Here is a 27,560-nt window from a genome sequence, read left to right as displayed (position 1 = left end):
CCCTCTCCCCCAGACTCTTCCCGGGCACTGCACCCTTGTGTTTCCCTCTCCTGAATGGCAGCAGTGAAGTGCACAGGGCTTGGATGACTTTGCCCTCTAGTTACAACCTCACCTGAAGGTGGATATCCTCATTCTGTCCTGGCCCCTGCTGTGTTTTAGCAGAACTCAACCAAAGGTACACAAGCACAGAGAGAATTTGCCATCCCCCCGTGCCTTGCTCCCAGCTGAAGCAATCCCTGGATTTACTTTGGCACAGTCCACATCTGTGTGCTTAGCACCCACTCTCCTAGACCACAGTCTAATGTAACAGGGGCACACGAGCCTTCAACCTAGCACTGACACTGCAGATAAACCTCGGGTTTAAAGCACTGTATGTCACTGATCTGGGAGCATATTTGAGTCTCCAAAATTAAAATGGGGTTTGAATTCAAGTCTAAACTAGTGAGACAAAAAACAGAAAGACAGCCAAAAGATAATAAAATGCTAAAGTTCTTCCCTTCCTCCAGGGAGAAATGGGGACACTGGCAGAGCTGCATGTGAAGCCCTGGGCTGGTCCAGCTGGAGGCTGCAGGTCAGAAGCGAAATTTCAGTAAGAAACAAATTATACTTAAGAAGTTCTGCAGAAGAACCAAGAAGAAAAATCCACTGACATCACAAAGAATTAATTTGTATCCAAATGTTTCTGATGACGTCCCAGTAAAAAAAATTGGGGAAAAATTTTTGAAAATTGGGCCCCTGTACCAAATACAGTAACTAAGCACTCCCGCTGCCAGCAGCTCTGCTGCCTAAGGCAGACAAGCCCTCTCCCAGAGAAACACCAACAAGCCTTACAAAGTCTCGAAGCAGCTGCCTCTAGTTTGTAGGCAGTAAACATTGTCGCCACCCCTTTCTCCCGCCCACATTCCAGCCACCAGCAGCCTGATCTCCACCTTGGTTTTGAAGCCAAGGGAGGAACGGGCGTCTGGTCTGGTCGGGGCAGAAGTTGCATGCTCCATCAGCTCTGGATGAGGGGGAGAAGGAAGACAGCAGGAGCAGGGGAGAAGAGGGTACTGAGGAGTGGCTAAGCTTTCCTTGGAGGAATTCGACCTTGGAGGAATTCGAGCAATCAGCTATGTGGAGGATCGTTTTCCTGTGGGGCTGCATCCTTCTCCTGCCTAGCACGGCTGGAATGCCTGCAATGCTGTAAGAACTTCACTGCTTTGCAAATGTGCTCTGGTCTCTGAGGGGTCCTGACGGGAGGGTGGCAGTAGATGACAGAAATGGGACAGAAGTCTTAAGGTGAGGAGTGTTTTTCTGGAGAGCCATAATTTCTCATATTCCCAAGGTTTTGTTTGGTTTCCATGTGCCCTTTCCCCACATTCCCCCTGCTAATTGGCTCTTCCTTTAGTGCCTTTGATGTAGACCATGTATTTCAGCAAGGACTCAGGCAGAACGACTCTGCCAGCTTTCTGCTTGTGCTTAATTCTGACCTTCCAATATCTCACGCCTCCTACTGTGTTCCAGAATATGTTTCCTTTGGGCTAAGCCTTTCTTCCCAGGTCATAGGTCACCATTTAATAATTTAGCCAGCAAAGCTGAGTGTCTGTACAAAGTGAGCAAACATGATCCTAAGTATCTGGTAGGGATGCTTTTAGTAAAGCAGTGTGTTCGTTCAGGCTTGGCTGGCCATCTGCTCCCACCACGCCTTTTCTCAGACCTCTCTCAAGAACAATTCCCAGCACAGCTTCTCTTCATATGCTTTGTCAGGAATGCAACTCCTGTTCCAGCAGATACTTCTGTGATGTCCTGGCTTGTGAACTTGTTCTTGCTTTTTTTGAAGGCGTTTGCTTTTGCAGCCATGGCACAAGTGCAAACAGAAGCATGACTGTGCTGGAGCAGTAGATGTTACAGTGAAAAATGTGGCAGTGGGTTGTAGCTGGGTTCCCTCCTGCTGCGTGTGGTGTGGTGTGCACAAGCCTAGTTTTAAAAACCTTCTCCAGTGGGAGTACTTCCTCTAGGACATGTTCCATAGGCTGACAAGCTCCCATACAAGGGATGTGCTTTACTGCTGTCTGCTTGCCACTGTTACCCTCAGCATGAAGCTTTGCTTTATGGAAATACCACTCGCTTCAATAGGTTGTTTGCTGTCCTGCCTGTATTCCAATTTTTTTCATAGATTTGTGATCCAGCTTGGATCTCGGGACCCTTGGATGACAGCCCCAGAGATGTTCTTTCTTACTTTTATAGCTCAGAAAGCAAGGGCAAGGGATAAAATGTTAAAGGGGTGTAAGAAAATGTTCCAGAGTAAAGGATCATCAAAAGCAAGGGTGGTATGTGAAGTTTCAAGCAGTGAATTTTTAGTGTTCATCCCATCCTTTGGCACAATTGGCAAGAGGGAGGTGCCATGAGTCAGCCCAAGTAGGAAAAACAAAATGTTGTTTTTATGTGTTTTGAGATCCTCAAGGCAGCTTGGCAGCACTCAAGTGTGACAGCAGTCAAAGGCTCCTGGCCAGCAGGACTTTGACTCCTTCTCACCAGGGTGCTGAGCTCCAGCTGAGAACTGCCAGCAGGTCACCTCCCTTCCTCCAGCTTTTCTGATCTTTCCAAGCCCTGCCCTCTGCTTCCTGCAAAACATGCTGCTGGCTGAGCCTGTCCAGGGGCAGTGAGTGCGAGGAATCAGTGATAACAATTTTGAAATCTGCTTGAATGTTGGCTTTTTGTTGGTCCTAGATGCTACAGTACAGTAAAAGATGGAAACAAACAAACTGTGAACAGCTTTTTGGTGTTATGGACGCAGCTCAGAGTAGATGCAGAAATGGGAGAGCAAGTAGAGCACAAAGAGGACAAGAGTGTCAGGAGCTGAAGTGAAGGTGCTCATGAGTTTCTGTGGCTGGGACATGAAGCTGGAACACTGGGTCCCTCACAGAGGGCATTGTTTCTGAGCCCAAGAGTAGTGGGAAAACCAGCCAACAAAACTGATGGTGATAAGGTGGTGTGGTGCAGTGAAAACATTGAAGACTTGGGAAATCTGCAGGAGAGCCAAGCTGGTGCTGATCCCTTGGGTGATGTGGGGAGGTCCCTTCACCTTATTTTCACTTTCAGTTTGTAAGGCAGTGACTTTGTAATTTTATATGTGCATGCAGCATATAGTGCTGCCTCACTGTCAATGTTTCCAGTACCCACAGATGAGAACAGTGTCATGTCCCACTGGTGTCATGACAGCAGAGTGAAGAGGGCAGAAGTCTGTTAGGAAGTACCTAAATACAGGTAAAAACCTGCCCTCTTAGAAAGTCAGTTTAACCTGACTTCTTTTTTCTTTTTTTCTTTTTTTCTTTTTTCTTTTTTCTTTTTTTCCAGAAACTATGCCGTGGCAATACCATCTCAGCTCTACTACCCCTTCTCAGAGACAGTGTGTCTCCAGCTCAGCAGAGAGCAAGCAGTCCCAATCCATGTGTCGGTCACCTTGCAAAGCAGAGCTGGGAATGAGACTCTGATCACTCAGTCCATCTCTCAGCTCCCCTTCTTTCATTGCACAAGCTTCCAGGTGAGGAAGATACTTTCAAGGGCTCTCAATAGGGTGGATATGGCATGAGTTCTGCTCTTGCTGGGCAGGAATGCAAAGAGTTGTGCCTTCCCATGAGGATATCTTAATTGTCCAGTGAATCTTCTGCTTCAGCCTGCATAGGTCTGCCATTGTCCTTTCTGCTATGTAGACCCACTAATATTTTACCTTTCTAGAAATGTTCTTTCCAGGCAAGAAGAACTAGAGCAACCCAAAAGTTATATCATAATTGTTATTCCAAAAACCTTGGGATCAGTGAATGGGATCCACGCTGAATGATGGTTGTAACTATACCTGCAGGTCCCTCCACCTATTGGAAACCCTGAGGAAGTGGCTTTTGTTGTTATCACAGTCATGGAAGCCAACTCAGAGTTCCAGAAGAAACAGAAAGTCCTAATCAAGCATGCAGACAAGAAGACTTTCATCCAGACAGACAAACCCGTGTACAAACCTGGACAGATCGGTATGGACAGAATGCCGTGTCTTGCGAGAGAGAGTGGTCCTCAGGCCACAGAATGTGGGGTACTCTCTAGTCCTCTGCGCAGAACCTGCTCAGGAAGGGAGATGGGCCACAGGCTTCCTTCTAGGCTTTGAAGGGTTTGGGAATATCTCTCTCCTGTGTTAGCATGCCATATGCCACTGTGAACAGGGCTTGTGTGTTTTCCTTGATGTGTGAGAAAAGATTTAGAAGCCACAGTGTTATACTCATGATTGCTCCAGTTAAAGTCATGACTGTCTGTCAGGGTTCTCAATCCCTCTCTTCCCCACAGAATTCCTCAGGTGAGGATTGCACACCTACAGGTGCCACCACTGCCCTTGCACAGCTCAGATCACCACAGTGTTTAGCTGTTTGCCCCATGCCTCTCCACACTTTCCACTGGGATGACCTTCACTGCAGGCAAGACTGAGTGGTCCACCACAGGTCCACTGTCCAGAAAAATTCTCTTTCCCACCACCACAGCCAGCCTTCCCAGAAAGCCCCACACTGCCTCTCCTAACGTTTTTTTTTTTTTTTTCTAGCAGCCTGCCAGCTCCTAGCAGGGCTTTGGGCATAGGCCTAGGAGTGGATGGTTTTATCTGCTGCCCAAACCCCCTCAGAGAAGACCGTGTACACATCTTTCTTAGCCACGTGTTCTTGTTATTTACTATTGAGAGACTTGATTTCATTTCAGTCAGTCCTGTTTTCCTTTTGCTTTGTAGTCAAGTTGCGGATTGTGACCTTGGATCAGAACTTTATTGCCAGCAGTGAAACAGTAAGTCAAGAGGGAAGATACCTGAAGTCTGGAAATGTTATGAACTGCCTCTAGATCAGTGCTTGGCCCAGCCAGGAGATGGTATCAAATTTGCTTTTGGTGTTTACAAACAATGTTGGGCACCACCTGCAAGACAGGAGCTGCTCATGGGTTATGGACAATTCCTGGGAATTGCTTGGAGAAGACTCATGGATGGTTGGGGAAATAAAAAATACCAAGGAGGTGAATGGTAACTTATCTGAAAGCATCCCACCAGTAACTCTTTTTTCCTCCCCACAGCAGCGCCTGGTGGAACTGAAGGTAAAGCTCCTACTTTATTGTAAGTGATGAACTCTTCTCACCTTGGGGAAGACACAGGTTTGGAGATGGTGGTAGGGAAATACTGATGCAGAAAGTCAGTTACCTCAGAATTAATGGGAACAGTCCTATCAACTCATCACAAAGCTCCTAATGGCTGGGCAGTGTGGCTGTACTTAGAATTCTGCACCCTGCCCTGCCAGAATCAGCAGTGGAGAGCACTGTCCTTCATGACTGGGCTTCAATGGTTCCCCTGCATGGAATCCTGGACTCGTTTCCCTGCTCTTTCCTGGGGATTCAAGACATCATTCCCCAGTAGCTCATGCCTTAGGCAGAATGTCTCCACAGTGACCTTGCAGGCTGTGCCAGCTCAGGTGACCACAGAGATCTCTAAAGAAGGACCACTTCTTTCTCTTATTGAGACAGGCAGGCAGTGGACAACAGTTTTGCAGCAGTCAGAGATGGCAGTGCTACCAGAGAACAAATATATGGTAGATTTACTTCGTCAATGACACAGGGAGAGAAATCCTTTCCTCTTTGAGCTTGGACTCACCTGAGCACTGTAGCTGTGCCATAGACCTGGGCTCTCAGGACAAGAGAATATGTGGTCAGACCACACCTTGGTATCTTGGACATCCTGCAAAAGAGTCTTTTTGCACTGGAAAATAACTACTCTCTGCTACACCTGTGCAGGACCCCAAAGGGAACCGAATTGCACAGTGGCTGGATGTTACACCTGTGGGAGGCATTGTGGATCTGTCCTTCCCGCTGGCTGCAGAAGCACCGCTTGGAGAGTATACCATCAGAATGCCTGGCCTCACACGCACCTTCAGGGTGGAGGAGTATGGTAAGAGTCTCAGGAGCTGGTGGCAGCAGAGAAAGGTGTTTTGCCAGCCTCCAGCCCCGCCTCCTCACACAGAGCTGGATGGGCCATGCAGCTGTGAACAGCTGTGCTGGTTGTGCTGGGAAGTGCAACTGCCTGCCCACAGGTGTAATCACTGACCTTCACCCAGGCCCATCAGCTTTCTTCCCCCACCCCCACCCATGTCCTGAGGATGGGACTGAGACAATGTCCCACAGCTGTGCTCTGGGAAGGAGACTCAAGCTGCCTACTCCTGTCCCATTTTCCTAGCTGGCGTATTCCTACCAGGCCATGTGCTAGAACGAAAGGAGAGATTTTTTTTTTTTCCTGTAAGCAGCCACTTTGGAAGGATTGAAGCAAAATAAGTCTTTCTATTCTCACTGAATTATCTTTCTCTTGCTTTCACACAGTGCTGCCCAAGTTCAGTGTCTCCATCCAGATGCCTCAGGTGGTCACCATCCTAGAGGAAAACTTCCCTCTCCACGTCTGTGGCATGTGAGCTGACTTATCGTGGCAGAAGGTGCATTTTTACTGGTTTGGAAAATGCACAGCCATCAATAACTGAGCTCAAAATGGTCTCTGCCAACCCTACCCTCACCCCAAGAGTTGGTACCCTGTCATCCTTTGCCAAGCAATTCTCCTGGACCCTCACCTTTCTCCATATTCTTTCTCCCTACTTTCTCTGTGAGTCTGAAAGTGTGGCAGTGCATTCCCTCAATGTAGCATGTGCCCTACAATGCAGCACCTCTGCTGTATTTGTTAGGGACAATGTTTTAGGAATAATGGCTGAGATCGTGGCCAACACGTCCCCTAGCCCTGCCTGGTGGGACTACTGTTGACTTGGAGAGAACTAACCTACCAGTGCCTTCTGTCTCAATCTGATGAGGCTATTTGTACTTCTTGGCCTCCTCTGCTGAGCTGCTGACCCACGAATATACTGCAGGCTGCTGGGCTGTATAGCTGCAAGCCCCAGGGTAAAGCTGACATTACTGACTCCTGAGCCAATGTTTCTGTGTGAGTGTAAGTCCTCTGTGCTCCCTTTGCCAGGTACACCTATGGGAAAGCAGTCCAGGGCAGCGTGAAGGCTGTGGTGTGCCGTAAACACATCCGCTACAACCGCAAGTCTTCCAAAGCCAAGCGCAGTATCTGTAAGGATTACACCGGCGAGGTGAGCGTGGGAGACACCCACCCCTCCTGCAAAAGGGAGGAAAGAGAGCAAAGGGACAGAACACTCTTTTGCCTTCATGATTGGTTAACAAATATGATTTCATATTCCCAGACAAATGAGGATGGCTGCTTTTCCACTGAAGTGAATACTAAGATTTTCCACCGGAAGCATGGTGATAATTATGATTTCAGTCTGGAGGCTGAGGCTTTTCTGAAAGAAAGTGGAACAGGTAGAAAAAACTGATTCTACACTTTGTGGAAAATCTTCCATTATACACTCGTAAAATGTACTTGTCTTTGGGTTTTTATCTGTAAGACAATTGAGTTCATCCAGTCTTGATCCCTGCTCTGGCAGTCATTTTGTTTTGATGGAGATGGGCAAGAGCTGCTTTCTCTTGTCTTCTCATCACATTAAAAATGTGTACAGAGATGGGCCGGGCCACGTTCTCTTGTTCTTAAACCATATTTTAGGACAGTCCATTGGAATGAGATGTTATTCAGACCAACTAGAGATAACCAAGGGCCTGACTGTGTACTTTTATTAGCTCCTCATTAGATTTATCTCCACATCCCAGATAGGGAAATAATGTTTCTTATAAGGTTCCCACTCTCACAAGATTTTGCAAAGCCTTCCTTTTCTTCCTGTGAAGAAAATGTTTCGCAGCCCCTTGCCAGAAGCAGTGACACACATTCACTTAACAAACTGCTGCAGTGATTTCAGATGGGCACACTGGACAAGACATCAGGCTGTGAACTGACATGGGAAAGGCAAGGAAAAATGCTGTGTTCTAGTGACTGCTGTGAGGAGGGAAGGAGAATGGAAGAAGACAATTATGAGTAGGACCATCTTAAAGTGTTTGAGAAGTGTCTGACACAGAGACCGCCAGATAGATTGCTGTCATTCTGTCACGTCAGAGTGTAGGAGGCACCGTATCTGAGTATGTGTGTGTTAAATGACTCCTAAAGCTGCATGGAGAAACTGCAGTGCCCTATGAATGATAGTTCATCACTTAACTGAGTTTATCCAATCTTCATGCCTGCTTAGACACTCTACTCAGCTGCATGTGCCTCCTGTCTTTCCCAGGGGTGGAGTTCAACACCACTGAAAACTGCAAGGTCACTTTTGATATCACAACTCTCCAGTTCTGGGGGACGAGCTACTACTATCAGCAAGGAGCTCCCTACTATGGAAATGTGAGTGAAAAGGGAAGAAACATGGGAAGCCCAGTGGCTGGGCCTAAGCAGGTGGCAGGCACAGAAGTGCCCAGGGGTCCCCTTGTTCTGAGCTGCCCAAAGCTGCCAGCACAATCCTCTGTCCCAGTCCCTCCTTTGACATATCTACTAAGAGGTTATCCAAAGGTATGACTGCAGGATCTGCGGCTTTGCCAGATGAGATGCCTGCTGCATAAATGAGGAAGGTTTGGAGAGGTCAAAATTCACACTGAGAGTCCCTTTGCAGAGAGGGGGACTGGGACTTCTACTGGGAGGTGGATTTTCAATCCTGAGGCCTCCAACTCTCTGACTGTTCTCTGTATTGTTACAGCTGGAACTCAGAAGTGCCAGTGGGACACCCCTGAAGAACAAGAAGGTGTTCCTTACAGTGTCCTATGGGAGCAGGAAGCAGACCAAGACCTACCTCACGGATGACACTGGGATGGCCTCCTTTGTCTTGGAGACATCAGCATGGGACAACAGCAGTAAAGTTGTATTACAGGTTAGGAACCAGTTATTGCAAACCAGAGCTAAGCAGGTAACTAGAATTGAAATACATTTTAAGGGCAGATCTATGCTAATACTTTACCCACATATACCAGACAGAAGCAAAAGGTTCAGTCGTTTGATCCAGGAGCTGATAAGCCACTTTACATAGTAAAATGATCTGGCTTGTTCCCAGGATAGCAGCAGCATGGCAGAATTTCAGACTTCAGCTAAAGCCCTGGCAGTGTACAGGTCCCTGCTCCTGTTTAGGCACTAGTTATCCCAGAGTGTGGTACAGCAGGCAAATGCCAAGCTCCATAGAAGAGGACTGATTGAACTTGGTGTAGGTGGAAGTAGATACGGGGATAGTTCAGAGCTCACTGTTTAGTCAGCCTTCGTTTTGGTGTATGTATGAAGAGCTGTAGGAAATCCTCAGACACTTTTTTCTGTGCCACAGGCAAAGTCCCAGCCGGAGGACACGAACGGTCGAAACGTGAAGGTGTCTTACGGCACCGCATCGCTCCCACTGAGGGCCTTCTACTCCTCCAGCCGCAGCTCCGTGAAGATCCAGCCCGTGCGGGCAGTGCCAGCCTGTGGGGATGTGCAGCAGGTCGCTGTGCACTACCACCTACTTGCCACAGAGCTGGGCCACCGGGCTGCCAGAGCACACTTCTACCACCTGGTGAGTGTGGGCAATGCCAGCGAGGTCAGTTCTGAGCCCGGTGTGCATCAGCACAGGGCCCTTTGCTGGCCCAGAAACGTGGAGCAGAGGCACTCTCAACCCTTTGTTCTGTTCATTGCCCTTTAGGTTATGGCCAGAGGGTCCCTTGTGCATCACGGCCAAACAACAGTGCTTCTTGATCCACCATCAGGTAAGAGCATCTAACTGCCAGGAACAGATTAAGGATCCAACAAGAAAGTCTTTCCAGCCTAGATGGAGAAGGAGACAAAAGAGATCTGAGACTAACAGGAAACCACAGAGCTGGCACAAAAAACCTAGAGGAAATATGCTATATTTTTTCTGCCTTTTAATTTCCTTTTTTTTTTTTTTTTCCTGCTGATCAAATGATGAAACTGTCAGAGTTTATCTGCCAAGCAGGAAAATGCCAAAGTAACTTATGGAGTCTTTCTGGGCTCAAGTGGAAAGACTCATTTCTCTTCCAAGTGCTCACTGTTGCCAAGGTGTGTCATGATACAAGGTCACTGCTATAAAAACCTCCATCCTACCCTAGCTGTGGCCTCCCCAGAAGCAAGGCAGAATACTTTTTATGCAAGAATCTGTAAGAAGTATTACAGAGGAAGAGTACATTGCTGCTGTAATCCTTGGATTGAAGACTTCCTTGCACCTTGCCATACTTTTTCAATTTTTCCTTCATCCTTCAGGTCAGTACAGTGGGGCTTTCAACATCACTCTGCCCATTGACCTCATTTCATCCATGGCTACCCTCTTTGTTTACATTGCCTTCCCTGAGGGACAAGTGGCAGCTGACACCATCAGTCTGAAAGTCTCCAGCTGCTTCAGGAACCATGTAAGCAGTGCACAAAGCACAGAGAGGCAGGTAGGCTGGAGGGTGGCTAATGATCTGCAAACTGGCAGTAGATATGCAGCAGAACCCAACAACCACAGCTTCCCCTTTCCTTCATCTCTCAGTGTCTGCAGTCCCCCTTTCTCCTGCTGTTTCAGGTGAAGCTTGGCTTCTCAGATGCAGTGGCTCTCCCAGGATCGACTGTCCATCTCCATTTGCAAGCTGCACCAGGCTCCCTGTGCAGCGTCCGTGCAGTAGACAAAAGTGTCCTTCTCCTGAGGCCAGAGGCTGAGCTATCCAGGGATAGTGTGAGTCACTCCAGTGCTGACCATTGGTGGTTAATGAGGCATGGTGGATATACCAACAAGTGCTTGAATGGGGACAGGGCATCGTTTAATGAGAAAAAATGAGGGCCAGCATCAAACACCAGCCAAAATTTCCAGTGTCTACAGGGGTTGTATTCTGTTAGAATAACCCATTGTCAGCCCCAGGTACAGCCTGAAGTCACATCCTGGTTAAACTTACAGTGCTTTACCACAGTGGCAAGCAGAAGGGAAGAGACATCCATCTCCTGAACCGATTCATGACAGTGCTCTGAAAAAAAAGTCATGTTAAAAAAAAAGCCACACATGGGATAGGCTCCATGTCTTTGTTCCAGCCCATGTGAACCAGACAGTCCTTCCATTCACAGAGTGGGCTCTAAGTGGTGTATTGTCAGTGGAAGGGTCCCTTTTCTCCTCCAGACCTTGGTTTAAGGACACCTGAATTGCCTCCTGACACTGTCTTGGTGGATCCAGGATGAGTCTTCAGTCAGGCAAGAAGTCCAGTGTTTTCCCCATGCAGGGAGGGTGTCCTTAGTCTTTACATTGGGTTCACAGGTACAATTATAAGGCTAGAAGTGGCCACAGCTATGCAGCCGTACCCCAGAGGGGCTCATGTTCTTCTCTTGTGCTGTACATCCAAAATTTGTGAAGGCTCTCCATAAAATTCAAATCCCCTTGAGGCTGGGTTCTTTATGATAGGCAGAACCTGAGCTTGGCCTCTGAGGTCACAGGAAATCTCTGGATAGAAATGAAAATCTTCTCACCTCTCATACTGACCTATACTGTTTTCGTTCCCTCTCTACAGGTGTATAATATGTTCAGCTATGCTCAGGAGCAGCTCAGCACCCTCACAGATGTCTACAGTGACTACTGTACCATCCGCAAGAGCCCAGGAATCACTGATGCCTCTCAGCCCACCTCTTCACCAGGAATGAAGTCACCGTTCATGTACAACAGATACTCTTATGCAGTGTCCCAACCAGATGTTTATGAACTTCTGAAGGTAAATCTAATTTCCAGAAAGCCTGAAATATCAGAGCTGAGCACTTTTGTATCCCAGGTCAGCACTGGGTAGCTTCACAGACTGTCTTTCCTGTAAATGCTGGTGACTTCACAATCTGAATTTGCTTCTCAACTAAGAGATCAATGACACTCTGTGCTCCCAGTATGATAAATTCCCATTGATCAGGCAGATTCCTAGAACCCAGCTCCCCACTGGTCCCCTTTAGACTTTCTATGAATTGGAAGCAGTGTGGATTGTCAGCCTGTGTCAGAGAAAATTGGAGGTTGGAGAAGCAAAGCACCTGAGAGAAAAGGGGAACCCAGGGAAAGGAGAGAATGAACAGTAGAAAGGAATGTCAGTGAAGGATAAAGAAAAGTCTGGGTTAGGGTGGGCAGCAAACTGTGGTGCCAAAATAATGACTTCGTGAACAGGCATGCACATGCGAGTGGTCACCCCCACAATCCTGTGGCATGTGGACCAGGCTCTGGGAGCAGGACAGTTCTGCCTTTTCTCCCAATATAAATTTGCATGTTGTGCTGAGGTGCAACAACACAGAGTAGCTGTGATCTGCTGGGAGGAGGGGGAAGAGACAGACCCTCAGACACACACAACCCCTCCACAGAAATATGCCTTCTTTTCTCCCCCTTCTTTCCTCCAGAATGCAGGTCTAACATTTTTAACCAGCCTTAGAATCAAGTCTCCAATTGAGTGCCGCACCCAGACCACTTTTGACTACGACTACATGTGTACATCTCGATTTTTCCTGTTTCTTTGGAGATCACGGGTAACATATAGGCTGCACATGGGCAGCTGAACATGCAATGTACTTAGGAGCTGGGGATGGCTTACAGGCGTGAGTGGGAGGTTGTACAGGGGATGTGCTCCACAGGGAGAGGGGAAAAGCCCTGGCAGGAGTTTGTGTCCAGTGCACTGGAGGGGCAGAGGGGTGGCTGTGGGGTTTGAACCCTTTTGGAAGCTTTACCTGGCAAGTGGGAAAATAATATGGTCAAGGAGGGAAATGGGGTATCTGTCTCAGGAAAGAAAATATGCTTGTAAGACTAGGAAAGGTCTTTCTGGAAACCAGAGAATGAACCAAGATTGGCATTAGACAGTATCTTGGCTTTTCTGCAGGGAATGAGAACAAAACTGTGAGCAGGTGAAATGTCTCACTGGGGAGCACACACATATTGGAATCCCGCTGGCCTCCTGAGTTGTCTTATGGAAGACAATAAGTTAAGGGCATTTTGGAGACAACAAGGGTGTTTGGGCTGGGAGTGGGAGGGAAGGAGAGCTGTGCTTTTCCTGGCTGGACTTTATCCTGTTTTCACAGTTGCTCTGCCTTTGAATGAATGCTTGTATTCCTAATAGCTTTTGATGAGCTGGCAGACTTGGAGACCAGGTATCTAGAAGAAGAAGATGCTGTTGAAGCTGCTGAGGCAGAGCTCATCGAGCTGGGCGATGAGTCAGCGCCAGCACGTACCTGGTTCCCAGAGACATTCATCTGGACTCTGGTTCCCATCAAGTGAGTAATTACAGGCTGTGGCTCCACAGGGATACAGACTTTCTACCAGACACAGCAGAGGGAATGGGCAGGAGCAGAGACAGGGCATTGTTGCCTTCTGCACACAAAGTGAAAGAGGGAGTTACGAAGAAGTGGATAAGGACAATAGAGTTTTGGTTCAGTTCCTGTCTCTGCTTGAGATTTTCCAAATGCTTCTAGGAATTTAACATCACACACTATTGAAGGATGTAAAAGGCCTCCACAGATCCATAGCTCAACATTCTACACAAGGCAGGTCCTCTTAGATCAAGTTGTAGTAAAGTACTCTGTATCCCTAAGGGTGGAGACTCCTCAAACTGCATTTCCATGTTTGACCATCCTCATGGTATTTTCTTATGTCAGGTCAGAATCTCCCACATTCCAGCTGTGTGTTACTTTTTGTCCTGTCAATATGCACCTCAGAAGAGACATGTTTCATTGTATCTACACCTTCCCAATAGGAAGCGTCACACCATACTCCATGGCACAGACTGGGTGTATAACACGGACCCCTATGAGCCCTCTGTGCCCACACAAAAGAAGAATTTCAGGTGCAGCACTGCTCAGAAACAAATTATGGGTTGCATTTTCCTCTCAAGTCATTCCTTGCCCACCTATTTGCTATCATTCCAATACCTCTGTCCTACTTGCTAGGAATCCCCATGCCTTCACATGCACTTCCATTTCATAGTCTGAACTTCTGCATTTGTCTTCCCAAGAGAAATCTTTCCAGGGTGGGGACAACCTCTTCTACTTTGTTTTCTCCTCAGTGATTCAGGGGCTGCTGAGCTAGCTGTCACAGTACCTGACAGTATCACAGACTGGAGAGCCATGACCTTCTGCACCTCGGAGAGCCATGGCTTGGGAATCTCAGAGACCACCAGCCTGAGGAGCTTCAAGCCCTTCTTCGTGGAACCCACTTTGCCTTATTCTGTTTTCCGAGGAGAGTCATTTCCCCTGAAAGTCAAAGTCTTCAGCTACCTGAAGCAGTGCATGGCGGTGAGTGGCTCCCTCCATGATGCTTTGGAGCAGAGGAATGTGTGGGAACTACTTTACTGAAAGAGACCCATACAGAGGGGCTGCCTGCTTAGGCACTGGGCAAAAGACTCCAAAGAAGTTGTTCAATTTAGTCCCACACAGAGCCATCACTGACCCCTTTATCCCTCCCCAGAAGACAAGCCTTACAAACGTGGATTGCATGTCCATGGGGTGCTGCTGGTGTCCCACAGATACTGCAACAGGCCATCAACATACTCACCCCTGGCTTCTGGGATTGATTGTTATTTGAATCAAGGACCTGAATGGAAAAACACAGCAGCAGCTGCAGCTCTGTAACCTGAACTCCCTTTTGTTTCACCTCTAGCTCCAGCTTAGCCTAATGGACTCCAGGGATTTTGAGTTTCTTCATGAAAATGTCAGGTTCACTCTTTGCCTGTGCCCTGATTCAGCAAAAACATTTTCCTGGGATGTGAAGGCTACAAAATTAGGTAAGGAGTCGAGGAAGGGGCAGGGGTGGGAAGCACTGGCAGAGCTGCTTGACAAAACCAGAGCTGGGCTGGAAGGGAGACTGGCCTCCTGTGCAAAGCATGAGTGAGCAGCCCGAGGCTGAGCAAACTAAAACGTAGGCATAGATGTGCCAAGCAGCCTCATGATGTTTTGTTTTTTAGGGAAGGTGAATTTCACTGTCACTGCTGAGGTGGTGGAGCAGGAAGATGTTTGCACAAAGCCTACAGCTGTTGTGCCAGAGTCCGGAGGGACGGACACAGTGGTTAAACACCTGCTGGTGAAGGTCAGGCTGCCCTGCAGGGTTCTGGAGATGTTGGAGCTGGGTTGGGCTCAAGACAGTCTGGTGGGTGGCCCTGGGAAGGAAGAGTCAGCTGGGGAGGTGGGCACATTTCTCAGGGAGACTGGTCAAGGAGCGATTCTAAGGGTAGACTGGATTGAAGCTCCTCCACTGGATGGGACAGAAATGTCAGAACTGTTTGCTGGCAGGGCAATGGTGTCAAAGGCCATGCAGCAGCTTAGAAACCTGCTTCCCATACAATTTCACTGTGGGCATGAATATCTGTGCTGTGTGTGTGAAGCCCTTTGCCAAGGCCCATGAGGATGGAAAAGGTGCATGCACAAAGGTGGGGTGCTGCACAGTGCTCTCTGATTTTACCACTCTCCCTTCTGAGCTGACTAGCCTTTTCCCCACCAGGCAGAAGGGCAGCTGGAGGAAAAGACCCACACCTCACTCCTGTGCCCTGAAGGTAGGTGCAGAGACCCCTAAGTACTGTCTTACTGGGGCTGTGCTTATGCACAGAACAGAGAGATCAGATGGAAGCAGTGTGATGTTTGAACAACTCTAGGACTCTCTGGAGGTGTGTAGGGAGCAGAAAGTCAGGGATCTTGGAGCTTTTATGGGTAGGCAAAGCCATTCAGCCCTACCCAGTACTAAAAGCTCCTGGCAACATAAAACCACAGCCTAACCACATCACAGACCCTCATCTATGGGTGGCTGGATCTGTGTCATCCTCTCTTTTGAATGCTGATTTCACCAACTGATGAGGTGATCCCAGACCTGTTTACACCATCTCCTGGGAGACACCTGTGACTCTGCCCTTTTTCTCATGCCTGTTGTTCCGATGTTTTTGCTGTTTGCAGGAACTTCAGCTTCAGAGACAATCTCTTTCACTATGCCAGAGAACACTGTCCTTGGGTCAGAGAGAGCCCACATCTCTTTCTTAGGTGAGTTTTTAGAAGAGTCTTGGGAAGTAATATTTTTCCATGCAGGACACATCTCTTCTGGTGCCACTGTGTCTTCTTTAGCAAACAAAGTAATGAAAGGGAATATGTACAGCGAGGTATGGTACTCTCTTCCAGAGCAGTATCCTGTCTGTCCTCTACAAGTGGCACTGGATGGATGTATAATTTCACCAAGCCAGGGGAAAGACAGCCTAGTACCAAATCACTGTTCCTACAGTCTGTAGACATCATGTGAGCAGAGGTGAACTGAGATCAGTCCTAGCAGGTTATCTGGTGAATCTGTGAGACCAGAGTTGTTTTACATGTAAGAATGCGTATGGCTCCCAAAGCTGTAGTTCTGTCCTACAGGTGACATTATGGGAACAGCACTGGACAACATAGATGAGCTTCTCCAGATGTCCAGTGGCTGTGGTGAGCAGAACATGGTTCATTTTGCCCCAAATGTCTTTATCACACGGTACCTTGAAGAAACAGGACAGCTGACTCCAGAAATCAAACAGAAGGCAATTAGCTACCTGGAAAGCGGTGAGTGAATTCCTACTTGTTAAGCTGGTGATGTCCACTACAGTACTTGTGTGGAAGGAGCCTCAGCAGAGGCCTGGTGCTGAGCAGGATTTGTGCAGCATCACTTGCCTGGCATCATGGTAATTGCAGCAGTGTAAATCAGGCTAGAGCACGTCAGCGAAACAAGCAGTACATGGCACCCCTCTGCTAAATTCCTCAGAGATAATGCTCTCTGTAATGATCAGCAGGATTGGTGGGGCAGGTTGGCTCCTGGAGAACAGGACAGGCACACAGCATCTTCACTACCCCCAGCCTCTTCCTGCAGGATATCAGCAGCAGCTCCTGTACAAGCACACAGACGGCTCATACAGTGCCTTTGGGGAAGGAAGTGAGCCAGGAAACACTTGGTAAGCAATGTTATCCAGACATAACTGAGGAACAACAGTTTGACCTGATCAGGCTCAAGCTGGCTTGGATTTTGGTCTGGGGAAACTGAGGCAGTCTGAAAGTGTGGAATTTTATACAGAAATTGCTCCTGAGACCTTTTGGAAGGTGTTGTAGCTTAAGCCCAGATGGAAATTAAGCACCACACAGCTGTTCGCTCAACACCATCCTCATGCCAAATCCAAAACATGGCACTCTAACAGCTGAGAAGAAATTAACTCCACTCTAGCCGAAACCAGAGCAATATCCATCTCTTAGTCCATAACATTTATGTCATGCCAGGTTTCACACTCCCCAATATGCCATCACTTTCCCTATTTATCTGTTTTGATAAATATACAAAATCTTCCTCTTAGTCTATGGAACACCTCTGTCAAATGTAACAATGAGCTAACCTGAAGTATCTCTGTTGGATTGTTTGTTCTTGGGCACCCCAAACAAGACTGATTCTTAAAACGTGGCAGCAAAGGCACCTTCTTTACAGGTGTTCAGAATGCTTGGTGCCCAAACAGGATTGGGAATGGCTCTGAGTGAGCTCACTAAGTGTCAGCCCTCTAGGGCAGCAAAGCACCCTGTTAGAATTAGCAGAGCTCTGAAGGTCTGAAGAATTGAATTTTTTCCCTCTTGCTGCACATGGTTCTGACCTCAAGCTTCTTGAGCTCATGTGCATTGCTTCCAGTTCTCCATCTGCACAGGGGCTGTGGCCTGCAGGTATTTCTTCAGGGAGAATGTAGTAGAAGGCACAGAGACTCCTCTCTCCTCTTGAAGACGTGCATCAAGTGACAATTCAGTTCTATATCCTCCTTCCTTCCTTGGCTCTAGGCTTACTGCTCTTGTCCTGAAGACCTTCAGCCAAGCCCAGCACTTCATCCACATAGATGAACAAAATATAAAGGATGCTGCCAGTGCCCTGATTAAAAGTCAGACTCCATCTGGCTGCTTCAAGAGTGTGGGGAAGCTCTTCAACAATGGTCTGATGGTATGACATGTCCTGGTGGTTCATTAGGTACCTCAGAGCTCCTTCACATTCTGGTCCAGTTTGGGGGACAAGAACAAATGAACTCTGTTGCAGGAGGAAGGCTCTGAAGTGCCCAGGGTCACCCTTGGGTGACGCTCAGGGTTGCCTAGTCACTGTGGCACTTTTTCAACTTACGAATAATGAAGGTTTGCATTTGATGATGTGCACTTGGGAACTGAAACAGTGCCCTGCCCTACCTCCGTCTCAAGGGCTAAGACTCACCACCTTGCAGCGGGGTTGTGGGAACATCACTTTCTCCTGGCATTGAAATCTGCTACTGAAAATCTTACATTTAGGAGGAGAAAGGGGAATGTGCTCAGCAGAGGGAGGGAATCAGCTACCCAGAAGAGATAGGGAAACCCTGGCAGAGGAGTGCTCTGGTAAGCAGGACCTTTAAAAGTGGATACCAGTCCTGTCAGTTCCATAGGAGAGGGAATAGGGACCAGCACTGTTGCTTGTGCTAGCATTTGCTAGGGGAGCAGAAGGCACTAGAAAACTCTCCCCTTTCCCTTCTCATAGCATCCCTCACCTTTTGTGTTTTGTGGTGTCTGCAGGGTGCAGTGGAGGAAGGCCTGGGGCTGAGCTCTGTGATTGTGATAGCTCTCATACACTCGGGGATGCCTCACTCCGTGAGTATCGGCAGCAGGAGCGGGCTGTGTGCACAGCCTCTCACACGCAGTGCCTGGCCTCTGCCTTTGGTTTCCACCCTCTTCTGTACACGTGAAATCTGCATTCCCTTCCCAAAAACCCTGCCCATAACTAGAGTGCTTTCAATTGTATCCTAGGACCCAGTTGTGGGGAAAGCTCTGAAGTGTATAAGGGACCTGGTCCATGCTGATACTGGCAGTCCCAACCTCTACAGCCTGGCACTGGCTGCAAACGCCTTTGCAGTGGCAGGAGACAAGGCCCTCAGGCAGAAAATCCTCAAAAGATTGGATAAGGCTGCCATAATAAGAGGTACCACAGACTCTGGGGCAGGAGGGAGGGCCACTGGCAGAACTGTGTGGAAATCCTTGGGTTAAACCACCACTGGAATGGAGGGAAGGAGTAGGGTAGACGGGTACTGCTAGAGCTCTGTGGGGAGTCCAAGGCTTGGCTATCCAAGCCTCAGTTTGCCAAGCTGTCCCACACTGTGAGACAGATTGTCTCTATGGATCATCTCACAGTCCTGGCCTCCCAGTCACCCAAACCAGGGGTGCTTCACGGATATAGTGGAGCTCCTCCCCAGCCTGCAGACCTAAGGTTTTTCTGGGAAAAGCAGGGTGTGGGGAGCAAACAGGGAGCTATGCACATGTATCTTGTCCAAATACATTATGTCCAATGTACATGTTTGTTTAGTACCTATATAGGGGCTAAGTAGAACTCCAGGGTCACTAGATACAGTTACACACTCCATAAATGTTCCCACTCCACCTCTAGACGACCAAATATTCTGGAGTCAACAGTCCAAACAGGAAGAAGATTCCCTATCTTGGTATCGGGCTCCATCTGTTGATGTGGAATTGACATCTAGTATCCTCATGGCTCACCTTACAAAGTCAAGTTTGTCGTCAGATGAAATCAAAAAGGCATCCAAGATTGTGTCTTGGCTCACCAAGCAACAAAACCCATATGGAGGCTTTGCTTCAACCCAGGTAATCCCCTTGAGCCATCATCATCATCATCAGATTTGATGCTGGTTTTTTGAGAGAAGTGGGTTCTAACAGCCCATAGCAGAAAAACAAAAATAAATAAATTAAAAAAGGTTTTATGGATTTACAAGTCCTGGGAGTTACGGATAATCCCATGCTAAAAGCCAGAGGGAAAAGCTCAACTCTTATTGTGCTACAGCTGCAGTTTGGGGGGGGGGGGGGGGGAGGGGGGTGGAAGGCTAAGGACTGGGCATGCATAGGAAGCAGGAATCCTACTTTTCCTGATGTTTTTCTCTTTCCTCAGGACACGGTTGCTGCTCTGGAAGCCCTAGCTCTGTATGCAACCAACATCTTTAGCAAGGATAGCCCTGATCTTCAGGTTTCTCTCACTTCCAAGGGGTTCAGCCAAAACTTCCGAGTAGACAAAAGCAATCGCCTCCTGCAGCAGACAGTGGAGCTGCCAGCCATTCCCCAAGATTATACCCTGCATGTGCAAGGCCATGGGTGTCTTTTCCTGCAGGTAAGCCCAGCCAGGAAGAAGTCTGTCTGGTGAAAAGCGTTGAAAGCCAGAGAATATCCTACCCTGCTACTTAGCCAACTGTCAAAACAAACTGCTATAGTAACTTTCAAGAATCTGGACTTCAAGGCTGGTTGGGGTAACTGAGATCCAGCAGGAAGGTAACATCTACTCCCCAGGTGAAATCTGGATCATCTCCATCCAGACAGAGCAGCTCTTCTCCTCCAAGAAATCCAGCAGGAGCAGTGCACTAGTAACAGAACCGCTGCTTCTGCCGCATGGTTTTCTCTTACACCAATGCAGGACAGCAAACAGTAGCTGAGTCTAGACAAGAATACTCTCCAGCAAAAAAAAAAAACCTGCTGTTCTCTGCCATCCAGCTTCTTTCTGTCCTGGCAGGCCATCCTGAGGTACCACATCCCTCCACTGAGAAGCGAGGCCACCTTTGCCGTATCCGTGCAGACGGAGTGCACCGTGCCTGACGCCACGCGATTCCCTGTCACCATTCGTGCTCGGTAGGAGACACTCAGTTGCCCCTTTCCTCCCCTGTGCTGAGAGGCTTCTGACACCACACCAGTCTCTTGATGGCAGGGTTCCCCTTCACTCGTGGGGTCCACGTGCTGAGGTGACCCCACTGTGCTCTCCCCAGCTGGGTGAGAGGCACAAGGCCCCAGAGGGGTGGCTCAGGCTGTAGTCCTGTCTTGTCCCATGCCCCTCACCACAAATTCTCCGAAGGTCTGTGGGTCTCACCCCCTTCTAGGATTAGGTCTCAAAACACTAATGATGTGAAGGTCCTGTGGGACTGCCACATACTGCTAAGTGTTCCCTCCTCCGCTCCTGGCTGACTGTCACACCACTCTCCTCTGCTGCACTCCCACCTGGCTTGGGACAGAACTGCCAAGAGAACAGGCATAGGATGTGATATGCCCTGCCATGCCTAAAGAACATAATACCACAAGGCTTCCAAGGAACTTACTCTCCTTGGCACAATTAAAAGTAAGATCAAAGGAAGCACAAAGATTTATTACAGTGCAGAAACAGGTATGCTTACAGGAGAAACACTGGAAAGAAAGGCACATTCCTCCACCTGAGTACCAAAGAGTACTGGAGTATCTGGAGATCATGGCTCAGAAAGTAACATTAGTGCTGTCCCTTGGGTTCCTGCTGCAGCTACACAGGGAACCGTGTGTCCACCAACATGGTCCTGATCCAAGTGGAGCTGCTGTCTGGATACAGCCCCGTGGCAGGTTCACTGGAAGAGGTGAGACCGTGAATTTGTGTCCAGCTGGGATGGGAACAGTGATGGATGTCCATCATGCAGGACTGTATGCTGAAATGTGATCATTCCTGTGAGCAGAGAAACAGGGTTATTTTCTTCCTAAGAAATCCTTATACTCAAAGTCTCTTCCAAGCTGCACCTAGCCTTTCCCTACATCAACAGCTTCCCTGGCCATGTAAATACTTGTCCGTACTCTCACAAGGACAAACACCCCTGAATATTTCTGCTTTTTATTAAAGCCTTTCTGATATTTCTCCCCTATTTTCAGCTAAAGAAAATGCCTTTAGTGAAGAAAGTTGAAAGCAAAGCTGACCAAGTCGTTCTCTACCTGGAGGAAGTGAGTGTAATTTGGGCTAATATCATCATTAAAGGGGCTATGGACTGACAGCTTTTATTCTTGTTTACTGGTTTCACTACTGTTTTAACTATCCAGAGCTGTTGTTCCTGCATACCAGCCACATTTGCTGATCTGGAGAAGTGCCAGTTGGCAGTTGTTCATCTGTAGAGACACTTACAGGGCTACTTAACTTGAGTGAAACACAGCAAACTCTCATTTTAAGCCTACATCTGTTGGCACTGTTCAGTGATTATTGAAAGTCCATATATATGGTGCCTGGTTAGGACTGGGGAGTAGTAATAAGATCCATCTAGCAAATCCAAGCAAGCCTGAAATCTTAGAAAACTCTTAAGCAACCCGAATGCAGCAGAGAGCATGCAAGATTGCTCATGGATTTTGCCAGGATTGTTTGAAACGAAACCAGATGGTTGTGTGAACAGAAGTGTTCACTCCACAGCCTCATGAATCAACAGATTAAGAACCACTCCAGCCTTTTTCTAGCTCCGTGAATACCTAAACAGCACCAGAAATGAGACCTGGCATGTATTTAAAACTCCAGTATTTCTAAGGAGCATTTCTGTGATTCTTCATCCTCAGTTTCTGTCATTAGGCTGAGCTAAGCTGGCCCTATAGGAAGTGGGTTAGTGTCACATGGACGCATTAGGCTTGCAGAGCTGCTGCTTTCCTTACATCTACAACAGAAAGCAGAAAATACAGAGAAACATTTGAGCTCAAGCTGCCAGGTAACACAAGGTGCACCGCAATGAACAGCAGGTCATGTAACTACTACCCTACAGCAGATGTTTGTCCACAGCTTGTATTTGTCTGCTTAATGATGAGGGTTATGAGAGACTGGAGAATAAGAGCTGATGTCACTATGAATAAGGAAGTAGCCACTAAGGCCAGGTGAATGAAGGAGCTCAGAGTAGAGCTGGATGGAAAGGTGGGATTGGTGGGCAACACTAGCACACCATTTAGGTAGTACACACTGACTCCGTAGGTTTCTGATGTTCCTCATGAGCTGAGTTAAATTTGGTGACAAAAAAGGGGAGACAGTCACAGAATGGGAAGTAAAAGATATTTCTGAGATGGACTAGAAAGCAGAACAGATGTGTCACAGTGGTGAGGTCTCTACAGAGCCTGAGTATAAGTAGGTGAAAGGGGTTGTCTTACAGGACTTTTCTGTCCTTTTCTGTTTTTAATCCTTGCATTTCTTGGTCTTAGCTGACTAGACAGCCTCAAACCTACACTTTCCTGGTGGAGCAGGACATGCAAGTGAAGGATCATAAACCAGCTAATATCAAGATCTATGATTACTATATGCCAGGTGAGCTCAGATGCTGTACTGCAAAAACCACCCAAATGTACTTCTGGAAAGATAATTTCTGAATTTTGTTGAGTCTAAGACAATACCATCTCTAACAAGGTTATCTGACTGTCCCTTAGAAGCTCTCTAGGCATGAACTTAACCTGTTGGTTTTCAAAATGGTAGGTGCTCCTCCCTCTGGCTCCAGAACTGCAGGCCTGAAGCTGGTGTGTAGAACCACTGAGGGTCTGGCTCTCCCAACAAGAGTGGAGCAAGGAGCTGTGCTTTTGAGCACTTACTTTGTGGGAGACAGAAAAGGCAGAGGGACCATAGCAAGGGGATGACTCAGAAGAGTATGGGCCCCCTTAGAACAATAAAACCAAAACCAACTTGTCCTCTGTTCTGTGGGGTTCCTAGTGGGAAGAAAAGCTAGAAATGTTTCAGGGATTGCTATTCCTTGAGAAAATCTGGAATTCATAACTGTGATGGAGCTCTTTGGGACTTGCAGCCTCATGCCTTGGGTAAATCCTGACCAGCTGCAGAGTCATGGGCACACACCAGTGTGTCACATAGAGGGGAGTTGTAGCCTCTAAATGGAGGGAACACCTCTCCTAGGAACAGTGGCACAATGCTGGATTGCTTTAGTGGGGTTTTGACAATGTGTCTCACCAGCACTTTCTTTCTTGTCTTCCAGAAGAAACTGCAGTGATGAGCTACAGTGTCCCATGCAAGTGAGGTGAGGGCCCAACACTTCTTTTGTTGTCATAGGCATGGTCCTGAAGAATATGGAAGGGGAGGGAGATGCAGGCAAAGGCCCTTGGTCAAGAAACTTGCCAGACTGCAGGTCCAGGGTAGAAAGCCATTTGCAATGGCAAGTTAGGGGGAGTTCCTGTATCCCAGTGGTTAAACTGAGGGAAAGAGAACTGAAGTAGAAGATTTGATGTGACGAGATTATGACAAAGCTGGAGATATGTTCCAGAAAACAAAGATTGCATGTACTAGGTACTATCACCAGTCCTGGCCCTTTGCATCAAATACACTTTATTCAAGTCACCACATTTCCCTTTCCTGGCACTTTCCCTGTAGTTTCACACCCCTCCAGCCCTGTGCACACAACGTGCCATGCTCACCTTTCCTGCAGGGCCTGGCTCCATTTCAATGCCAAGCCTTTCTCCACCTCAGCCTGGCTTGTGATCCACACTAGGGAATGGGCACCTGCCCATCCTCTTCCCAGGCTGAGCAAAGACAAAGCTTAAGCTTGACCAACACCTGCCCCTGCTCTAAACTTTCACTTGCACCTGTGTGCTTTCCTGCCCACAGCCCACAAGACTGGGAAAACCACCTGCTCCATCAGTCACCTGTAGGGAGGCACACAGCCCTGCCCTGGGATGTCTGCCACAAGCTCCACACCCTTACCGGAGATTCTGACATAAGCTTTGTATAGATAAAGTGAGAGAGAATCTTAGGTCATAAAACATTCTGAGTTGGAAGGGACCCACAAGGATCACTCAGCACAGGCTGTCCTGCACAGGACAGCCTCAAGAGTCCCACCATGTGCCTGACAGCATTGTCCAAATGCTTTTTGAACTCCGTCAGTTTTGGTGCTGTGACCGCTTCCCAGGGAAACCCGTTCCAGTGCCCAACCACTCTCTGGGTGATAAGAGCTCTGTCCTTCTTGGCCTGACAGTAGCATTTGGTCACAAGGTGCAAAAAAGGCCTGTAAGTTCTCAGTGGTTAGTTATAATACTTCAGGAACTTTTTGTTTTGTTTTGTTTTGTCCTTTATTGTCTTCACAGGAACAGGGATGGATCCCTCCTCTGCAGTCTCTGCCCATCAGTCCTTTGTCACCCCTGCCAAGTGTCACCACATGGAGATACGAAGAAAAAAAGAAAATGCTTGGAATTTCCTGCTGAGCAGTTAGTTTCTGGAAGGCTCAGACTGTGTGTGGCATCTTATTAAAAGTAGAAGACTAGAACTGTCTGATTAAATGATTATTCAGGTTTACTGTTTTTCTCCCAAACCAGGAAAATTGCATTTAAGAGCAGCTGGGAAAAATAAATTCTCTACCTCTGCTCATGTACAAAACTCTGCCACTCCAGGTGCAGATGTGCACAAGACGAGATAGAGCATTAAAAAAACCTGATCCATAGACCTAGAAACAAATACTTCCTGTTTCTAGCTGGGTACATGTTCCCCACTGCTTACCATTCCCCTTCCTGTCTTTGCTTATATTCCATGTTTCCCGCCCAAGACCCACCATTTCCTGATGCCACTGTTGGTGTCACATGGGAACTTGCTGCCTACCTCAACTGCAGACAGCACTGTATTCAGCCAAGGCTCGCTCCTCTGCAAAAGGAAATAAGGAAGGTGATTACACATGGATGCACGCAGAGAAGACTGCATCTCTCTTCCCAGCCAGAGAATAAGGAACCCAGCTCCCCACCCCCAAATAGTAGGAAATCTGCAACCCACCTGGCTGGTAGTAATCATAGATTTTGATGCTGGCTGGTTTCAGGTTCTTCACCTGAATTACTTGTTCCAGTTCCAGAGTGAAAGTCTGAGATTCATCATTGAGCTAGTGGAAAGGGAAGGAAATTAGCAAGAAAGGGGAGAAAGAAGTCACAGCATCTTAATTTTCCCTGATTTGAATGTTTTCCTAAACTACATTTCTCCAATCCATTTTTGATTCTGGACTTTAAAATGGAGTATTGTGTGAGGAATAGCACACAATATTGTGCTGGGAATTTTCACAATATTGTGTAGGAATATTCTAACCCAATGACAATGAAATTGGGCAAACTTCCTCTGCCCCCAATTCTATCAGTGCTCTTTTCTCACCTAGACCAGCCTCAGGCTTCTCACACAGCTCCTTGTCCTCTGACCTTTTGCTCCCACTGTGCCCCACCAAATGCTTTTGTTCTCACTTACCTTCTCCAGATAAATGTAGACCACATTAGCTTTCACTTCTATTTTCTTAACAATGGTTCTGTTCTCCAGCTAGGATAGGAAACAATAATAGAATGAAATTTGTGAGCATTTTCCTTAGGGATTCCTGACCTGAGGGAACCAGTGTTTTATGGAGGGAAGGTATAGAGCTGGACTCTGTGTGGAACTGTGCAGTTTTCAGTGGTTATATCTTTGCTAGTCTCCCTTGGACATCCTTGTGAGCATTTCATGTATGAACCACACTGATCCTGCCCAGGGCAGAGGAATATCCCCCTCTGGGGACCAAAGGCTGTGTGGGTAGTGTGTATGACTGATAGGTTGGTGAGCAAATGGGTGCAGGCACCGGTAGAGATTCTCATTTCATCTCACTGAGTGTTCAACTGCTTTTAAAGACCTGCAGGGGCACTGTGATTTAATTTATGATTTAATTGGAAAACAAAGGAATATTTTTAGCTAGAGCTACAGTATCTCTGAGAAATCTTGTCTTAAACTTTCTGACAAATCCTGGTGTCAGCACACCCTGCTGGTGTACACTTTGTTCCTGGTCCAAGTCCAAATACTGCCAGTGGGAGAAGCTGAACCACCTCTGATCTCCCTTGTGGGGGCTGTAGGAAAACAAGAAGTTTTGGTGCAATTGCAACAGCAAAGATCCCCTGCAAATTTAGCTGCTGCCTGGCCTGAAATGAACAATTCTCAACAGGAGTAAGGAGGCAGGATCCATTTACCACAGCTGGGTTTTCTTATTCCAAAGTTCTTACCAACATTCTGGATCTGGAAGTCATGATGAATCCAGATAGCAGGGAGACCTCTATGATCACCATGTTGGACGTGACTCTGCTCCCGATGTAGCTGGAGAAGAAAAACCAGACAGAGGGTCTGACTCTGTGAGGATAGTGCCCTCCCAGCCCCTCTTCCCTCTACCACCACTCCCTGAGCCAGGTGTCCCATCTGGGACTGGGGGCGTGGCAGCCACTGCTCCCTCTCACAGGAGTAAGCCAGCACCTTCCCCCTCCAAGCCTTCCACCTGTCTGATTCACCCTCTGTCCTGTGCACCCCAAGGGCCGGGTCTCCCCATCAGAGCCCTCAGACCTTCCTGGCTGCTGTCCCAAAGCTCACTCCATCTTGCTGGAGGAGGAAGCAGCCCTGGAGTCACCTGGCGAGGATGTGGATGGTGAGGATGTGCGGGTTCGCCTGGCTGCAGTTGTTCAGCTCTGTGCTGACGCGCAGTGTGAAGATCACAGGAGTCCGTGGGGAAGGCTCGTGGTACCTCAGCACTGTCTGCAGGATAAGGACCAGGAGCAGAAAACACAGGCCAGGCATGATCTCATGCAGGAGAAAAGAGGCAGTGTTCTCCTCTCTCCACGGTCATCCCACCTCCTCACCTGAGTGAAGACGCAGCTGCTGCCCTGGGCCTGCACCAGGAACTGCCCCGGGATCTCCACCAGCGCTGCCTGCTGCACCAGCAGCCGCTTCTGGCGGCTCACCTGGAACGCCTTCCCAAAGGCCCTCTGGGACCTCACCCTCACCACTGCCTGGCCTGATGTGCTGAACGTCCTCGCTGCGTATTTCGCTAAGGCTTGCAAGGCAACAGCTGTGTCCTGGAGAGAGAGAGACAGGCTC

General features: G+C 48.0%; 2 protein-coding genes across 3 annotated transcripts in view; one reads left to right on the top strand and one right to left on the bottom strand.

The window, feature by feature from the left end:
• The first annotated feature begins 898 nt into the window (after nucleotides 1-898).
• On the top strand, nucleotides 899-24,988 carry LOC119707742 (alpha-2-macroglobulin-like protein 1). 2 transcript variants are annotated; one of them, XM_038153233.1, is made up of 36 exons: nucleotides 899-1,182; nucleotides 3,337-3,523; nucleotides 3,842-4,004; nucleotides 4,742-4,794; nucleotides 5,077-5,094; nucleotides 5,785-5,938; nucleotides 6,364-6,448; nucleotides 7,001-7,121; nucleotides 7,233-7,350; nucleotides 8,205-8,314; nucleotides 8,664-8,834; nucleotides 9,276-9,500; nucleotides 9,627-9,690; nucleotides 10,202-10,347; nucleotides 10,503-10,652; nucleotides 11,473-11,670; nucleotides 12,329-12,416; nucleotides 13,039-13,192; nucleotides 13,981-14,209; nucleotides 14,574-14,697; nucleotides 14,878-14,999; nucleotides 15,411-15,462; nucleotides 15,857-15,940; nucleotides 16,307-16,483; nucleotides 16,788-16,869; nucleotides 17,729-17,885; nucleotides 18,479-18,553; nucleotides 18,710-18,881; nucleotides 19,344-19,558; nucleotides 19,860-20,075; nucleotides 20,472-20,587; nucleotides 21,243-21,333; nucleotides 21,620-21,688; nucleotides 22,913-23,015; nucleotides 23,689-23,730; nucleotides 24,791-24,988. In XM_038153233.1, exons 1-35 carry the CDS (start codon nucleotides 1,112-1,114, stop codon nucleotides 23,727-23,729), a joined length of 4,401 nt encoding a protein of 1,466 aa, XP_038009161.1. In that variant the 5' UTR covers nucleotides 899-1,111; the 3' UTR covers nucleotide 23,730; nucleotides 24,791-24,988. The 2 variants fall into 2 exon arrangements, with proteins under 2 accessions (XP_038009161.1, XP_038009079.1); XM_038153151.1 differs by having other exon boundaries at nucleotides 900-1,182; nucleotides 5,074-5,094.
• LOC119707870 (alpha-2-macroglobulin-like protein 1) overlaps nucleotides 21,328-27,560 on the bottom strand; it is a 25,606-nt gene continuing 19,373 nt past the window's right edge. The window contains exons 29-35 of the mRNA XM_038153497.1: nucleotides 27,323-27,538; nucleotides 27,094-27,218; nucleotides 26,699-26,789; nucleotides 25,923-25,991; nucleotides 25,467-25,569; nucleotides 25,299-25,340; nucleotides 21,328-21,419 (exon numbers count right to left, since the gene is read on the bottom strand). Of these exons, the coding sequence (XP_038009425.1) occupies nucleotides 25,300-25,340; nucleotides 25,467-25,569; nucleotides 25,923-25,991; nucleotides 26,699-26,789; nucleotides 27,094-27,218; nucleotides 27,323-27,538 (645 nt within the window). The 3' untranslated portion in view covers nucleotides 21,328-21,419; nucleotide 25,299. The remainder of the gene's footprint in view (nucleotides 21,420-25,298; nucleotides 25,341-25,466; nucleotides 25,570-25,922; nucleotides 25,992-26,698; nucleotides 26,790-27,093; nucleotides 27,219-27,322; nucleotides 27,539-27,560) is intronic.

Source organism: Motacilla alba, chromosome 1 (genome assembly GCF_015832195.1).
Source record: "Motacilla alba alba isolate MOTALB_02 chromosome 1, Motacilla_alba_V1.0_pri, whole genome shotgun sequence".
Taxonomy (NCBI): Eukaryota; Metazoa; Chordata; class Aves; order Passeriformes; family Motacillidae; genus Motacilla; species Motacilla alba.
Note: the sequence above shows the minus strand (reverse complement) of the source record. Positions and strands in the feature narration are given on the sequence as shown.

Excerpts from the sequence above, each read along its gene's own strand:
- LOC119707742 (XM_038153151.1), top strand. The coding sequence starts at position 1,112 with ATGTGGAGGATCGTTTTCCTGTGGGGCTGCATCCTTCTCCTGCCTAGC. Across the intron at positions 5,939-6,363 it reads CTTCAGGGTGGAGGAGTATG|TGCTGCCCAAGTTCAGTGTC; the intron begins GTAAGAGTCTCA and ends GCTTTCACACAG. Across the intron at positions 18,554-18,709 it reads ACTCGGGGATGCCTCACTCC|GACCCAGTTGTGGGGAAAGC; the intron begins GTGAGTATCGGC and ends ATTGTATCCTAG.